Below are 18720 nucleotides of genomic sequence, written 5' to 3' on the forward strand. Positions count from 1 at the left end.
TGACAATGTTACTTCTACCACTGAAGCATGTACATGTTTGTTTGACAGGTGTTACATATGAGTATTTGAACACACTTTTAAAGCATCCTCCTTTGACTGCAAGACACAGGCCTGGCTAACTTCCAAAAGACTCTTCAGATGGCTGCCTGAGAGCCTCACAGGCATGACACACGCCTCTGTGGAGCATCGGTGCTCTGTATCGATCAGGTCTTTCAAGTACAAAAGCCTCATCAAAAAGAAATGAGAAAAAAAAAAAACTTCTCTCCTCCTCCCAACCCCTTCTCTGGATCCTTGAGCTCCCCAAATACATGTAGGTTGGAGTTTATTATTGCAAAGTTTATTTATTTAGTTAGTTATTTCTCTATATTTTGATGGACTGAAAGAAATCCCTTGAGTCTTTTAAGGAACTGAATGTCAATTTTATTTCCAGCAAAAGGATAAAAACATCATTTGCACAAGTCTGCCTCTTCAAAATAAATAATAATACATATCGGTTGTACATGTTGACACCCAATTTTAACGTAATTGTCTTTAAGCTGGAAAAAACAAAATTGGCACAAAGCGTTGCATGATTATTATCATAAAGTGTGCCCTTTCACCATCAAAAAACAAACCATGGACATTATTGATTTCATTTCTGAATGACAATATGACAATATGCTGGATTCTGCACACTACAGAAGCAAAATTCATTTACTGAGAACCTGCAACTTCACCCTGCCAAGGACTGTCACTTCAGAAACAAATTCTTTTTTCTAGACTAGTTGGCATGAACCTCACTATCACATACAACGAGGACAGATCCTTCAGCAAAGTGTTCTCGCACAGCAGAAATTCCCTGGCCCCCCAAGCCTCATATAACAGCAGAACAACTGAATTCTACAGCTTAGAAATTATACATTGGACTTTGAAATAGAAAGGCAGAAGAAAAAACAGACTCAGACAAACACTACATTGCAACATCTGCAAAATGTTTTGTTAGGAGGAGAGAAATTATACGCTTTCCTGTTTCACCCATTGGAGACATCAAACTGATGAGTGTCATTCTTTTCATTATTTGCACAACTTGTGTCTTCACATCACTTCCTCAGCACATCAAATACTTGTTTATACTGCATGTGTTGCAGTGTTCATATCATGTTAAGGTTCACGGCAGAGTCCATGAAGGAAGTGACTCTGTCATTTAAATGTTTATGACAGACAGTTTCTCATCACCTTTTTCCCCAGACGCCTCCAAAAAGAAGAAGGAAAACAAACATAGAAATTGTCAAATTTCATATGAACAGTCAAGTGACTACCAATTAGCCGCCAGGGACAAAGCATTTCATGAGAAACATTTATGTTTTTATAGCACAAAGATAGCAAAGTAATGCATCAAAGCAAGATTGCTGGGCCCGTGCCCATCGCAGGAACGAAAGAACAGGTGCCTCCTGTAAAAATGCTCCAACATGTATGCATTCTGCAGTCAATGGTTAGGCTGGAGCCCAAAATCTGAAACCTTTAATGTCTTTTGCACACAAGGTTTCCTCCTCAGTCAAGCCACTTTTGAAGTCTGTGTCAAAACTCACCATGGCACGCCTTTTGAAAATCCATACAAGGAGGTAAACAAACCAAAAACCTTTGAAGTCAAATTGTTGTTCTTACAATCTCTCTTGTGTTGTCTTTGAATCTTTTCCTCCGATGCACTAAGGCAGACAAAATCATTTTCTCTGACAATAAATTACTCTTTTTTTTTTTTTTTTTTTAAGTCCAACAAATGTTAAGAGAGACATTTAAGGGCTATGAGAAGACGCTGGTGCCGTCACTGTTGCCGTACAGGTCAGCCAGCTTTTTGAAGCGTGGTCCCCAGTTGCTGAGATAGTCGTAATTCTGATCTGAGTCTGTACTTAGAGATTCCAGAGAGCTTAGCGACTCTGCTACAGAGCCACTGCCTTCAAAAGCATATGTCTGCAGAGAGTCATATGGGGGAGCTGACGGGTCCACATCAGCATCCTTAAGTCGCTCCCAAATAAACTCTCGAAACACCACGTTGTCCGGCAAGGATTTATAGGACGGGCGAGTAGTTGATGGGTAATGAAAGAAGGTAGGAGTATCTGGTGTGACATCTCGCCGTACGCTGGGGTCTCTGATGACGTTTAGGTTGCGGAGGGTAACCATGTCAAAGGCCTCCGTGTCCTCCTCTCCCCCGCCCTCATCATCGTAACGGACAATGTTCTCTCTGATGTCCCTCTCCTCTTCAAGAATCAGAGGCTCCTTCCTCCTCCGACGCATTGTTACGATTAGCAGAACCATCACTGCACAGAAAGGGAGAGATGTCTAAGTCACTATTCATAATGTGCATATTTTCTGTGCCATATATGCTGCATGTGTGGGTGTGTATGTTTTCAAAAAAAATCAACAAGTGCCACAATATACAAATAGATAAACTCAGCCAGCATTTTACTGTAGGCTAAGTTCAAAATGTCAACTAAAAGTAGGCTTACTGAATAATCAGTTGGAATAGATATAAATATTAAAAATGATGTAATGAAAGTGAGTTTATATAGTTAGCTAAAATGAAATGCACAAGATGTTAATTCAGCACTGAGTTGTGGTCAGAAAGGTTACACACTTCTTCAGTGTGATACGTGGAACTTTTTTGACCTAAGATGACAAGGAAAACTATACACAGGCCCCAATGAGGAAATATCTAAAAGTATGTAGAGTATTAAATGTTAAATAACATTCTTTCTAAAATCTATTCAAATGAACACATTTTACATATGGTGGCATTTAAGGAGGATTTCAATTTTTCTGGCAGGGCGGTCAGGGCACATCTGAAAAAAACAAACAGGTAGGAACCACTGCACTCTAACTCCTGTCAGAGTTGACCAAAATAAACTGCAATGTAATATAATGTGCTCCTCTTTCATTTGCACCACCTACATCTTGTTTCAAAACTACAAAACTCCACCACACTGTAATCTATGGTCCTCTTAAGATCCTACCAGGAGCCCTCCTCCAAACCCTGTTCCCTCTCCCATACATTATTGCTGAAAATAACTCTACGCCCAAGCAAACTGGCAAATGTCTAATGATCCTCTATCCATCAATGTCAAGCTGGTGCCAGTGAAATATCGTTCAGCGGGCCCATATTTCCTTCTCAGCATCGAGCTATTGCAAGCAGCGGAGGAAGAGGCCCAGGAACCACATTCAAACACCACTTCACAACCTCTAATAAGGGAGCAAATGTAAGAGATGGAAGGGAAGAAAGTGTCACATGGAAAGGCTGCAGGAGACAAATGTGTAGCTTTCTGTTGGCTATATGGTGACTGCTGGTACCCTGCAACAACAGCAGCTATAGCACAGTCTTTGTGAAACACTTGGTGAATGGTCTCTCCAGTCTAATAACCTCTGCTAATACCCGTGACACTTTTTTTAGTGCTTTAAGACAGCACGCCAAACATTTCTGCGGAAGACTGTTTCCTCTGATTTTAAGAACTCGAGTCATTCTAAATTCTATTCAGTTCAGTAGGGTTTCTCCAAAGTGAATTACAAAGTGGCATATTGAAATAGAATATTCTCAGTGCTTTCCAGCAAAGCTCTTCAGGGTTTAATGCCTAGAAGGCAGCTACGATGCGTCACACGCTGGAAGCAGGCCAACATCCAATCACGTCCTACTAGGAAGAGCAGGTGGATGGCCGAGAATACAAATAATCTGTGTAAGCAGCTACCAAGGGTCCTGTAAGAAATGACTTCCAGCCCAGACAGTTGAGTAAACATACAACCCTGATGTTACAGGAGTCTCACTCTTCATAACACTTTTACTAATAATGTACATTGAATGGAAAAACAGAGATGAATTTAGTGTTACAAAGGCTTTTACTGTAATTGAATTGTTTAAATGATCTACATCACCCAATCAATACTAAAAGGTGAGTTTTATGTGCTGCCCTTTTCTTCCCAGCATGCATCATTGAATGTACTTTTCTCATTAGAGTATTTTGGTCCATTTGCTATGTGATGCCGGTGACAGATTATTCACTTATTTTGTCACCCACACACTCCCCATGTCTCTGTTCTGCTGTGCAGTTTCTAGAAGAGGTATCAATCTGCTGTGACACTGAAATGACAGACTGTTTGTTTGTAGGAGTGTCTTTCTTGTATGCTTATCAATTGTTGAAAGGCCCTGAAACCTATTTCCATGTTATGTTATTGGTTATGTTGAATATATTATGATATTAGCCCGCACATGTAGAAGAGGAAAGTTATTTACTTCATAGGTAACCATGATTACTATGTGATTGTCACAAATGAGCAACGTTATTCATGTTTATGTGCTGTGCCATTAGCAGTAGACCACTATGAATTTACAGACAGCATTTTAAGGACGAGTTATAAACAGGGAGTCACAATGAAATCAGTGTTAACATGAAAAGTTAGCATAAATCTACTGAACCCCATACTGGCTATCAACCAAAACTTCTTCTTTTGCACTGGACACTGTTTAAATCCTGTTTGTTTATCATGGCATTTGGGTCATGCAGCCTTATTCATCATTTCATCATTTTCCATCAGATTGAAAAATATATAATCTAAATATTCTATTATTTTACCTAGTAAATTATTCACATATGATGTGCAGGGTAGATGTTAATGTTGTGTTATGAGTCAGCACTCATTATCAGCTAATCCTGTGTACTTTGTTCAGTGCAGTGGTGGAAAGGAACAAATTATGATTTTGACATAGCTGACATAGGTTTTTCCACCGCATTCATTCCATTGCTTAAATTACTAGTTATTTTCAAAATGTAGAATAGTACAATACGAAACATAATGACATACATTATGATAAAATTATATGAAAATACTATATTGATCTCAAGAGAGAATATTCACAACAACCCCACACTATACTAAGTAGTATATATTTAAAATACATATAATTAAATGAATATTAGAACCTAATTTACCAACCACAATATGAGTGATGAACACTGCACACATGAATGCACCAATAATCATAATCTAATGATACACCATACATTAGGTTGAAATTGGCCATTCTATAAAATGTGTACTTTTACATTTAAGCAGTGATGGATAATGGATGGATTGATGTGCGTTGTCAGCACAGGTACATCACAACACCAATAATTCCAGGCGTACATTTCTGCTTCAGTGAAAGTGAATGAAACTCCCCCGGGCCGATCTAAATAACAAATGGATTAGTCTTGTGCTTTGACAAAAGTATGATGAATTGAACTATCAATACATAACATTTACAGTCAATCGTTCCTGTGAAGCCATTTGAATCTCTTTATCTGACTGGACAAAGCATGCTGCCACACTTTTAAGCTCTGATTAAAAGCTTGATTTAGTGGGACCAGCTGTTCAGTATGCTGTACATCTAAAAACAGCAGGGGGATATTTTTCATGTCTAACTTGTATACATAGCCAGACAGAATATATTTACATTCAGTGTACGGTATTAATGTGAGTTATGTAATTTCTCTTAGTGTTTGTAATTTCTCTCAGTATGTGTGAGTTATATTAACAGCGAGCTAGAAAGAGCATATAGCACCATGCAGAGACAAAAAACAGATACTGCAATTCCTTAGATGCTCCCTTTTGCATATTTTATTAACAATAACATTTCAAATGTCAATGCTCTGGTTGTAATTGTCATTTTTGTTTTTCACAATTGTTTACCACTTGTTATATGCTAAATTCACAATATTTGCCTGTCAAACCCTGTGTCTTTTCTGTAAAACAGTAATAATCTTTGACAAACTCAAACTTAAATTTGTCCAACCAACTGTTATCCAACTTACTTTCAACATCCTGAACAGACTTACAGCTTTCAGAGCGCTACACGTTTTCCCTCATTGGAAAACATTTTGCAGCTATAAGTGCTGAAACAAATGTCATTATTGATTAATCTATACTTATTTTTTTTTTCAATTAACTGACTAAATGTCCAAGACACACAAAGGGGATATCTTCAAATTCTTTTCAAATTTGTATAAACAAACACTCCAAACATATTCAGTTACCAATAAAATAAAAAAAACAGAGAATCAGCTATTCCTCAGATTTGAGAAGCTGGAACTGAGAAATGCTTGGCAATTTTGATAAATAAATTGCTTAAACAATTAATTGATTATGAATATAGTTCATAATTATAGTTCATAATCAGCTTCATAGGCTGACAGAAATCCTTCACGGGGAACACTGCATAGAACTCATGCTGTACCACCACATGATGAAGAGTATAGAGACGTACTAATCACACAAAACCTCCATGTGATTTGCTTAAAGTTTTTTTTTTTTTTTTTTTTTTTTTTTTAAACTAGGGCTGTTCTATGTTTGCTGCATAATCGAAGAAGCTTTGATGGTTTCTTTGTTGTTGCTGCCGATGTCATCTGTCGCACTGTTTATGTGCATCCTGTCCACATAATGTGTCCGTGCTTCTTTACTGTCTTCACATTTCTGTTTTTATTTTCTTCTGTGAATTTTTCTGAAAGCTGCTAGCCTTTTTCCACCCAATTCCCTCTCTAAAGGTTTTTTTTTTTAGGTTGTGCCAGACTGTCATTATGAAGATGAGCCTGCTTTTAATTGACTTGCTCAGTTAAAAAAGGCTGATTTCCTGCTGATTGTTTCTCCTTATTTATAGCAGATCAAGCCATGGTGTAATGATAGGCAATTAATTTTCAGATTTAAAACACACAAATCTGACGAGGACAATCACAGGATACAATGTGCATAGCTTAAAGATTAGAAAAAGAAGAACTGTGTGCTGCCTGAATACAGACAAATACATAAAGAGAGAAAGAGAGCTAACATGGGAGACAGACAGTAAAGTGAGAGACAGTCGAGTGAACGTAAAGATTTATAGAATGGGTCTGAGAAGATGGAAAAACTGTCTGGAGAATCAGACTGCTACGTAATGTCCTAATTGGCCCTCAAGAGGACTGAACAATATCTGACCTGTATTGGGGAAAAAAGGCACTTAATCTTAACAAGATAATGATCATCTTGCACTTTGGATATATCACCCAAAAGTGACTATGTCATTAAAAAAAGGTTTCAAATGACATTTACAGAAAAACATAGTTGGTACCGCAAGGAGTTAGAGGACAAGTTCAGTAATTAAATCTAAAAATATCAACCTATGATTAATGGCCACTTAGCTTATGAATACATGGACTCAAAGCTAATTCAGATCTGTGTGGTTTAAAAGGCAGACAGGTGGAAACAGTGCTCATTGGATCAACTGCTGTTTTTGAAGTTCTCACACACAAATGATAAATCCTAAGACAAGTAGAGGAGTGGCACTCTGAAGAGCACTCCACACACACCATGCATTGTAGTTATTAGACTCAGTCATGACGACAGATGACTAAAATCAGTGTCTTGCTGGCAGGAGAGGGTGTTCCTCTCACCTGATGAGAAAGACGGAGATTGATCGAGGAAGGAGGGTAAAGAATAAAGAAGCAGACTTGAGATCAACAGGACCCAAGGATCACGGAAGTGAGACGCAGCTCTGGTCTCATTCTGGTTCGTGTCGCGTCCAAAACAATATAATCACGCACAATCACAGCGTCGATTGCTACCTAGTAGACTGAAAGACATCTTGATGGAAGACCATCAAGGAAGATCAGAATAAAGGATTGGGCATAGTGGTCGTGCATGGGCTGTTAATGAAAGGACAGGCTGTGTGATGCACAAGGAGGAAACAGAGAAAAGAAGGAAAGAGGCTGATCCAATTGAGCTAAACAGACCGACAGAGACTGTCAAGGATACACACACTCACATGAACACAGACACAGGCAAACATGGAAGTATATTCAGCTGGAGGTCATTAGTTCTAAGCCTGTGGCCTGAGGCCATGCTGCAGAATAGCACCAGCTTTCATTAGTGATGCCTGGGTTCAGGGTTGTGTGGCCACAAAGTTCCCTGGTTGCTCTTTTGAAGTTATCATTTATCACTAAAACGTATTCTGTGTTGCAGTAAAAAGGAGACAAACTTCAAGGGGACTGGAATAAAAAGTTTGACCCCATCAAAGAACTCATTCCAGTTATTGTATGTGCTGTTTAGATCCTCCTCAGCTTTCAATGAAGATCACCTAAGCGTTAAACTATGACTCTGCCCTGATGTGGTAATGCTCTGTCTGTGGGTTTTATGAGTAATAATGCAGCCAGGAGGTGATGGCTCACTGCTTCAATATCTTTAACGTTATGTTAATGAATTCTCATTTACAAGTGTCTTGACTAACATCTTAACATATGGCGTTACACTAGAAAACAGAAGCAGAGGAGTGTCTGCCCTTGAAATGCAGTATTCCATACAGTACTTATCGATGTGACCTTCATGAAATATTATAATTAAGCTTATAAAATACACTAAATGTATCTGGGAGAAGCCATCATGAGAGCTCCTGTAGACAGGAAAATGATCTAAAATCTGAAATCTCATCACTGACTCAGGCTGCCTTCAGGCACTGCTTTCTCTCAATAAAAATGCATATCATCACACTTACAGTATGCTCAAACACAGGAGGAGCACTGTCACATAACTGACATATAATCATGACTGCCAGTAGAAGCTATTGGGAACTTAAACATACAGGAAACCAATACTTTGAGACAAATCTTGTCTAGAACCATGCTGAAAAACTGAACATATTCTATTACATAAGTTTTAAACACATGTTGAATATGCACTAATGCTATACTGTTCCACTTCCATTTCTCAAAATTTGGGCAAACAGATTCAAAATTTTCATATAAAGGTAACTGCCTTAGTTGAACATATATTCCATCAGTGAAAAACCCACAGAATTAATTTCAGCTCTCTGATGCATCCAGCTAAATACTCATGCAAAATATAAGTGATCCCAAATTCCCCCAAAACCCAGTATACTGACTCTCGGTAACTGATCCTGTTGGCAGGATTTCAGTAACAGTATCTTGCTTGTAAACATCCAGGCCGCTATTCGGAGCTGGCTGACCTAGGTCGCACGCATTTACCAAAGAGGAAATATGAGGGGAAGATAAGTCCCCCCAGGTTTGACATGCGCAAGACCTCAAGATGCAACTGTGCTTTAGCAAAGCATCTCTCATACATTCAGATGCCTGAAGGATACATAACAGTGAAGATGAGTCTGAATGGGCTGTACATACTCGGGTGAGTAGAGTTTTGCATTGTAGCTTTGTATATCTACATTAGCTCCATTTAATTCTGAACTTAAATGGGAACTGCAAAGGTTGTTAGCTTAAATGTATTCTTAACAAAGAAACTGAGCCTTTGAGCTATTTCAGCCACACAACTCGAAAGTAATGCCATGGAGTCTATTTAAGATGTAGATTCCCTGTATACTTTATTTACTTAATTTATTACGGAGGAAGAGGAGGCCAGAGAAACATTGCACTTTTCACTCCGCCACATTTCACAGCTTTAGTTACCAGTATTGATTAATTTTATTTAGTACTATTTACATTAAAGATCAACTTAGTATCAACTTAAAACAGAATATGCTACAATGTTATAAACTAAACTACCAACATATTTAAAATAGATTAAATTAGTACAGTAATATACTGAAAATAACTTGGGTATTCTTTGACTACATTTTGCAGTATACTTCTCAAAAACTGAAGTACAATTATAAGTGCAGGACTTTAACTTGTAGAGTAAGTTAGTATTTTTACATGGCAGAACTATTTAAGTAAAAGGCAAAGAGGCAACAACATTATAATGAGACAAACTGTAAACAAAACTTAAAAACTATATAAACCAATTATGATGTCTTCTTATTTGTTAGAAACAGCGGCCACCTCTACGATAATGATCTCTCTGAACTTCATACCAATCTCCTCCACTAGTTGTTACACGGACTTATATCTCTGACACTGAGGTCATACAGATCTTACCCAGAAGTGTGATGATGCATCCTAAAATAGCCAGGAGGGCGCCGGTGCTGAGGCCAGTTGCAGTGTAGGCCACAGCTCCACAAGACAAGGCCACGCCGTCGGAGTCACAGTCACACACCCGCACTGAGAGTGTGTTTGTGCTGCTGAGGGCAGGACTTCCACTGTCCACAATCAACACAGGCAGCAGATACACAGGTTGCTCCCGTCTCCTGAAACCACTTCGCTTTGTCAATATGGACGCTGTGTTGTCTGCAAAATAAGAGTGAAAAAGTATATGGAGGGCTGCATTTAATGTACATATCAGGTTTACTGGCTTCAAGTGAACAATGAAACAGCATATATATGACTAACAAGAGGCTTCACTGCTATTCTCTGATGACTGCTGTGCACTGGTTGTGCAGTTTGAAATCATTTTACAGTATTAGAAGCAGTAATACCAACAGATGGTGTCATGAACACAATTCATTATATGATACACTGCGGCGTCTCTCCCTGATCTTGACCACCTGTTGGCTAATAACAGGTTTAATTTGATGGTGAAATCTGAAATGAAATCTCAGCTTATGAGGGAAACAAAGGAAGCCAGATGAGAACAATGTGCCAACACAGTTAAAAAAGCAATTTTTGACAACTAGTTCAATAGATTGAAGTGCACTTTCAAATTCAGCAGTCACAACTGAAAGGTAAATTTTGTCTTGAAGAACAAGTCCTTTGTTTTTCTCAGCAATGTCAAGATTTCTCTTTGCTTTAGAGGAAGGTAGCAATTCATATAGAGATTGGTTCTCTTGTAAATACGACATTAGTCTAATCAGCAAAATGTTTTCACAGGTGAAGAAAAACGCATGGTTGATAACAACTGTGATAAGTTGAAAAACGCTTAAATTGTTAAATGTTCTGATACTAAGTGGGAAACAGTTGGTCTTATCTTTAACATTTGTCCAGAGGAGACACACAAAAGATAAATTGTTCATTCCAAAATGATGGGATGCTGTAACGGGCTGGCTGCAGGGATTTGCCACTACTATATATATATATATATATATAGACTGGCATGGGAAACCTTTCTATTGCCAAAGCAACTGTGAAGTAATCAAAAATGTACATTAACAAAAGAATTGTTATTCTATTGTTAGAAATATATACTGGAGACAAGTGAAAATAAATAATAATAATAACTTCAAGTTTAAATAAAAAGTAAAAAGTCATCATTCTGTCATGTCACTCAGTGTACACCCCTCCCCCCCCGATTTGACTGGTTGCAAGTTATGAATAGCAACCTCTAATAACTGAAGACTACTGTGCTACAGACAGGAGTTGCTCCAGTAAGCAGAGTTCTGTGTGAGAGGGAAGGCAGCAGATATTGCTGAAGCTTATGGTCTTTTTCTATGATGAAAAGCATGGATAGTTTCCCAGTTATAGCACTGAAAAAGCCAGAAGTCACAGCCTACAGGATTTCACTGAATGGAAGCCCAAAGAGCAAAGTAGAAAGTAAATGTACGGAGGTCAAGGTGGTCAATAGATACGTTGTGTGTCCATCACCATGTCCAAACATTGCCTCTGTTCCCTAGCATTACCCTTTTTCTTTACATTCACTCAGTAGTATTGAAATGAAGCTAAACTAGAACTGTATTTTCAAAAAAGACCCTTTTTTCTACAAAGCTATCAAAAGTTGTCTTCCAGCCAAGTTGCTGGTAATCTGCTGAAAGGCTACATGAAATATCATGTAACACTCACAGGTCTGCACTCACATGGAATACCGTTGAACAAGCTGGCTGCTGCTACCTCTGAAATGTAACATGGGAGCCTTAGCCCATCTCCCGCTGGTTTGAACAAAGCACACAACACATGACCTCAGACTGTGGCAGCTCCGCACACGTTCGTAGCACAATTCTCACGTCTTTATAGCTATATGCAAATATAACTTTAGCTTTTCCTTTAGGAGAGGCTAACTTTGTTCATTTGCCCACTGCATGCCGTGTAGGTGGAGAGAAAATCATAATGGCATGACAATTTTCAGCCTGTGTGTCAAGGTTAAAGTTATTCTGTGATCTAGTACACAGAGACCTTGGACTAAGCAGAACAAGTCGGTGGCACAGTGGATTGTGCCACAAATTGAGTTATCTCAGATATGCTCCAGTTGCAGCAGAAAGTTTGTTTTTGCATTCAGTTTTGATTACAAAAAAAGGCAGTAAGGGCATTGTCATAGCAGAATTATGGTTTCATTTGGCCGGGTTGAGCATGCCGGGAGGTACCAGTTACTCTGTACTTCTTCTCCTGAGTCAGACTGCAGAGTATATTTTGTCCAGGTGGAGGGCAGATATAAAGAGTTGTCGAGAGCAATGGCCAAAGTGTCAATTGCACTGCTGCAAGGCTCAATTTGAGAGGAGGTAAGCAGCAAATAGACCGTAACTAACTTGACCAATACCGTCTACAGACTCCACAGGCTGATGGATGAGTTTTTCCAGGGAGTTATAATTTAGCAGCTGCATGCAACAGGGTTGATTTGACACTTGAAGCTTTGTGAAGGATGTAGACATTTAAGTTTGAATTGATGATTGACTTGATGGTTTTCACCAAGTTCAGTTTAAGACTTTTCAAGACCACGTAGAGTACAATTTAACCTTTCACAGTCACAGTGCTCAAAGTATGAAAGCATGATGGAAAAGCATCATTTTAAGTCTCCCTTCAAAGTATAGTCTACTGCCCAGATGAACTTCAAAATACGTTTTCTTTCTGTAATCAATCCTCCTTGTCATGTTGCCTTGTCTGCAGTATGACAAGATTAAACCGCCTCTTGCACGCACAAACGACCATCGAAACAATCAACAGATTTTATTTTAGGTTTACAACATCTCCCGACAGCCCGTAGTCGGATACATAAACATGTTATAACCAATGCAGCTGCCAGACTTTTGTAAGGAAACAAGACCTGCAGATAACCTGGACTTGCAGATTTCCAGAAGAGAAAAGAAATGAATAAAATGTAACCACAGATAATCACAAAATAAACAGCAGCACCTTTGTTATCTCGCAGAGTGAAGTTGAGGTTGGTGGCAACAGGTGTAGCCAGGGAGAAATAAAAGCGGTGACCACTCAGAGGTTCATCCTTATCCACTGCGCTGATAGTCTGGATCACCTGAGGACAACAGGAGCACCAAAGAGACAAACAGAAACATTAAAGATTAGTTACGTTGCTGATTGTTATCCAATCTCTCTAGCTGATTAGATGTTAATTCAAGCTGTAAATTGTTTGATGTGTGCATGCAGTAAGAGCTGTGGTGTCAGTTTAAGCAGAGCACTGTTGTCAAGCCTTTGTATATGCATCACTTTTCACTCTCATAAATGTTTATAAAGGGAGGAATATATCTTTGTCAAAGGTGTGAGTGAAGTGGAGAAAATTAATTTGCTTTTGATTGATGGAAAAAAATTTGTTTTATAATGTTTGGCTGTGGTTTTGTGTCATTTATCTCTTGAAGTGCAGTAAGTGCTTATTTGGCAAGAGCTTGGCACCCTCCTAGGGATGAAGGGTTTCTTTTAGAAAGTGTTTTCTCCACAGCAAATCTTTGTCCAGCAGCTATTTTCTCAGTCCCAGCACCCAGACCATAACGTCCAATAGAAAAAATCTATACAGTCTATATAAATAGTGTGCATAGTTCATAGTTCCTTTGCGCACAAACAACAAAAAATCTATATTATTGTCTACAACAGACCACAGAGTTTTAAAGTTAAGTGCCTCTACCAATTAGCTCACATGTGTTTTTATGGTAAATGTGCATCTCTACCAAATGGTAACAATGTCCTACTACACATTTTGTGAAATAAAATACATTTTATAGTTGCGCAGCTCCTTTTACAGAGGATAGTCATATGCGATCATTTTACATGGAAAATGAACAGCACAAGAGTCTTTTGGTGTATTTACCTGTAAGTATTTCCTATACGCTTCAATTTGCACACCCAATGTCAGTCAACCATTTTCACTCAGGCAGGGTCTTGTTCTTATTCTGATATCTGAAGCACAGACTCATGTATCTGACTGCATTAACCACCATATAATCAGGTCAGTCCACTGAATGTTGCCACAGTGATGTTCAAACTAAATGCTTATGTTATGCAGTCAGGCATTGCTACTTCATTATTACAAGTATGAAAATGACTCATGATAACAACTGCTCTTGCTTGAGGCAATGCAAGACAAGCATTCATATCTCAGAATTGAAAAAGTGAATGCTGTTTGTTTCAGCCCACTTTATTTTGCCTTCGAACCCGAGACTAAGCAGAATCTTAGTCCCTTCATCACACGGTGTTGACAACTATAAATAATGCAAGAAATCAAATTACCAAATAAACCAATTTATATACACCCACCAGCATGAGCTGTAATGATTTTTTTTTTATTATTATTCAAACAAACGTGGTATCTGAAAATCATGTTATTTCTTTTCAGCTACAAAAATACTGAGCTTTAATTTCAGCACCTTCTGTGCAACACCACTTAGCTGCAGCAAGAAAAAAAAAAAAGAGAAGCATCTCACTCCGTACATGCGGCACAAGAGAAGCATATCACACACAGGCATGCCATATGGGCGACAAATGATAGCCGCAACGACGGCCATCAAAGTGGGTGTTACTGCAGCAGTGTCCTTATAAATTTAAATCAAGCCTCCTGAATCCTTTGTAGACAATCTAGAAACTCAACCCTGTGACAACTCACACCCGTGGATGGGATCCAAGAGATTCTTTAAAGCAATCCACACTAAATTATCACATCTCCCAGCCACAAACGGCTCCGCTTCTAACATCAAGACAAAAACAAAATGAAAAAAATAAATAAATAAATAAAAAGGGCGAAGATGATGAGGAAAAAATAAAAAGCCAATGATCCATCAGTGCTGAGACATGGATTATCAGTTGTCAGCTGTGATTAAATGCTGCTGGTTACAAGCTGTCAGGTATTAGGGGTTGGTGTAGGTGGTAAACGACATCCTGCCAATTATTAAATCTGGCAGGCGGGGTGAAAATTCATGAATATTTTACTCTGTTTCTAAACAAAATTAAAATAGTTCCTCTTTCATCAGCAAAAGTAATCACAAAGTATGCTTCTTTTCTTTTTTTTTTTGTTTACTGTTTGGTGTTGCAGCACAAGGGAAATTTATGAGAGAGGCAGAAATGCAAAGAAGGTTATCTGCTCTAGTTGAAGAACATTTGGGATATCTCTCTATACAGACAGAAGTGATCTTTGTGTCAGCACCAGATCAGTGACAGGTAGACGAAACAACTGAGCACCTAAACATGCTGTGTGTGCGTGTTCGGCTGCATATCGCCAAAGCTGCCATTGATTCAGGGATCATAATAACTCACAAGCCTCTCACTCTGTTATGGAAATTTCTCATCTGATAGAAACCTATCTTTGTGGTTCTCACACCGACACCTCCTATACACAATTTGAACCCTTTGATGTCCTTTGAATATTGCAGATGGATTCAGAGCTTATCTCGAGGAAGGTTCCCATTCCTCACTACTGAGGAAAACGACAGTAAATCATCCTTAAATCAAACACTTTGTAATGTATAATGCCTTTCATTAGTGTGGCTCTGATGCAAGGCGTTCCAGAGAACCTTTGGTGGGGAATTCTCTAATGGGTTGAGTAGCAGACAGGAGGATAGAGGCAAGGATGTAGGCATAAATTTTCGCTGAGAGACATTAACAGTAGCAGCAGACTGGTGCCTGTCGCAAGGCACGACAGTGGAGGCCTATGAATCATAGAATTAAAGGGGTTTTTTTTGAGTTTACACATGGCTGCTCGTCAGCTCAAAAAGGATATAAAAGGACAAAGGTGTCTCTCTGTTGCCTCAGAGGAGGAGGACAAGGAGAAATGTGCAAACAACAGAGGCATGCACATATGTGTTCACTGGCACTGCAAAATAAATGAGGATATTTTGCAACTTTCAATGACAAATATTCAATTTTAAACTTTCATTTTGAATGTAAGGATTAGCAAAGTCAATTTTAGTTGGTTGCTTATGATAGTCTGACACCCATTAACTAATAACTAACTGAAAAAGCTCCCCTCCGGGCTGTGACAAATATTTTGCTTTCTTGGTTGTTCTTCATAAAAGAAAAAAAAAATATATGAAAAGAGGCTGGAGGCACATCCGCTCTTCCCCACAGGCCTTGCGCTTCGCTCGCTACCACTGCTTGTGCTAGGCTGACTAGTGAAGGAGCAGTGTGCATTAAGACGGCAATTGTTAGATGAAACAATAAAGACGTTCAGCCATAACGTTACATGTTTGAGCCCTAGTGAGACTCAAACTCAGATAAAAGCCTGCTGTGCATTGAAATCGTTGACTAGCAGGTGTATAAAAATGCATGCAAGTGTAGTTCGTTCATCTTCATTTTTGTGTTTATTTGGTTTGCTATTTTGTCACTCATTAGTGGTTGTGAACTATACAGTAATACATCTGTTCCTGTCTTGATAGTTCACCAATTTTGCCTGGGAAATGGCAGCAGTTGTATTTTCCAGACAGCAACTGGCTTTTGAATCTGTGATGTACCAAATCGAGCTCGCCCCATGTACGTTTGAATCTCGTACAGACGCAGTCCTCTTCAGTTGACAAATGAGAAAACAATTCTCTTGTGACGAACAGATTCAAGTTAGTATCATCCATAAGGTCAGACATTTTAGTGGAGCCAAACAGAGAACAATGCATAAAACCCAGTGGAAATATGGAATTTGTTTGTTCTTATGTGCGCATTTGAGGAAGATTTTATTGTCCTTTCTCTTTGGTTTCATCTGCCGCTATTTTTTGTCTGTTCAGTGAATGCTTAAGTCACATGATTTATGCACACCATGATTTATGCGATGCTGAGTCTGCAGATTCTGATGATTGAAGACTTGTCTTGTGACTTGGATGCACTTTACTCCAAACACCATATCACTTGGGTGATTAAGCCGAACCTTCACAGACTAAATATTCATAATTTGCTGTAATTTCACAAAAATTTCTGCCCTTTGTCTGTTCTCATCAGAGTTCAGCTCAAACAATAAAGATTCTCCCAAACACCTGAAGTACGCCAGCGAACTGCAATGACCCTAATTCACTTCACCTACGACATCTGTGCTCCTTGTGCCGACTAACTGGAGATGCAGCTCTAACTGAGGCCTCCGTGATGAGCAGAGTAATATCAGCTGATGCAACATGACTAGATGGAGAGACTGAAAAACTGAGAGATAATCCCCTTGTATAGCACTTTCTCCTCTTTGACAGGGTAAACACTACACTGCATGTAGAAAAACTACTCCCTTAGTATTAGGAAAAGTTCAATCTAGTTATATTATATTGTCCTCGAAGTTTAATTATCAGATAGTCAGCCAGATGATTCATGTGATAAGATCAAGCCAGGCACTTATGAACTAAGAGAATAAATAAGCATTGCATCGTAGGTGGTGACAACACAGCTGTCACCAGAGGCTGTGCTGATGCAGGAAGTGGTGGTCGTGCAGTTTTCACACCCCTCACTCTGCGTTGCTCTGCTGCTGCTTCCTATGACATTGGCGCCCCAAACATCACCCACATGTGACACCCGCTCATTCACCAACAAATCAACAACATCACACATCATGCTGTTGTCATCACACACACACACATATAAATTTTAAAAGAAATCAATATGCGCCATTCAACTAATGTCAACTTTCGATCTATTTTTTATTTCTTTCCAAGCCGGTTTGCTCATTTCACATTATCTGAATCAGTTGCTGAGATTCGTTTTGACCAGAGCATGGAGTGATCCTGTTAAGTCAAATCTGCTGAGGCTAAAGTGATCTCCCGTTGAGATCTGAGGTTCTTCCTTTTTATAGAACAGACATTTCCACATTCACTGACACCTTAACATAGCTGTTTTCACCACCTTCATGCAACACCCATAATAAACTGATAATTTAAGTGAAAATTGGGGTTGTGCAGACATTTCTTGTTGTTTGTGTGATTGATGTGACAGTTGAGGTAGCAGTTGTGATTTAGTGTGATGTAGTTTTGGTGAAGGGAAGGTTAAAAAAAAAAAATGTATTTGACCTGGAGTTTTCAAAGTCACTGTGGGCCTCCTTGCACACAAATCCAGACAATTGAAAATTGTGAGTTTTTTTTTCCCCTCTTTATTTCTCCAGATTTTCAACACAAGGCAGACTACCCCAATAAGAATGGCAGAATCCTGGTTGAAAACCTCACAAATCTCTGGAGAATGCTGAGCCTCCTCTGGGATGCTGCAGGAGTGCACAGAGGGGCAGGGGAGCAGATGGGGGCAGCAGAATGCCAAGTCCACTCATGTATGTAATAGTTACACTGAAGTGATTGTACGTGACCCCCTCCACATCCCTACTGCCTCTGCCCCCTCCACCCCATCATAATATCAATTAATATTATGGCAGAAGACAGACGCACCGATGATCCGTAACAAGTGGCATCTCTGGAGAGCCAGTGCCACGAGACGGCCTTAATTAGGCCTAAAAAATGGCAGGTTATTCCATCCCTGCACTCCCTGTTAATCTGTGCTACAGAGCCACAGAGTCAACCATGGCCCAAACGTGCAAATGTTATTATTTCATCTCTGTCGCAGCTGTGAATAAGCCAATGGGCGTGACAGTCAGTGGGTGGCCTAAGATTCTTAACAAAGCTTCACAGGGAAGCAGAGCAGTCAGTACAGCCAACTGTTCACCGTTACAGCCGGACATACAGTACACAACAGGAGTATTTTAATTAATTAGGAATCAGCGGGTTGGTGGAACACACATCTGACAGGTTACGAG

General features: G+C 39.2%; 1 protein-coding gene across 4 annotated transcripts in view; it reads right to left on the reverse strand.

Annotated features, from left to right (window-relative positions):
- Positions 1–403: 403 nt before the first annotated feature.
- LOC124049729 (cadherin-7-like) overlaps positions 404–18720 on the reverse strand; it is an 84795-nt gene continuing 66478 nt past the window's right edge. For 3 of the 4 annotated variants that reach the window (XM_046371683.1, XM_046371684.1, XM_046371687.1), the window contains 3 exons: positions 12933–13050; positions 9915–10163; positions 404–2294 (listed from right to left, as the gene is read on the reverse strand). In XM_046371683.1, the coding sequence (XP_046227639.1) occupies positions 1780–2294; positions 9915–10163; positions 12933–13050 (882 nt within the window). In that variant the 3' untranslated portion in view covers positions 404–1779. Of the gene's footprint in view, positions 2295–9914; positions 10164–12932; positions 13051–18720 lie in introns of those variants that run through there. The other variant, XM_046371685.1, reaches the window with a different exon arrangement.

This window comes from Scatophagus argus, chromosome 18, assembly GCF_020382885.2.
Source record: "Scatophagus argus isolate fScaArg1 chromosome 18, fScaArg1.pri, whole genome shotgun sequence".
Lineage (NCBI taxonomy): Eukaryota > Metazoa > Chordata > Actinopteri > Scatophagidae > Scatophagus > Scatophagus argus.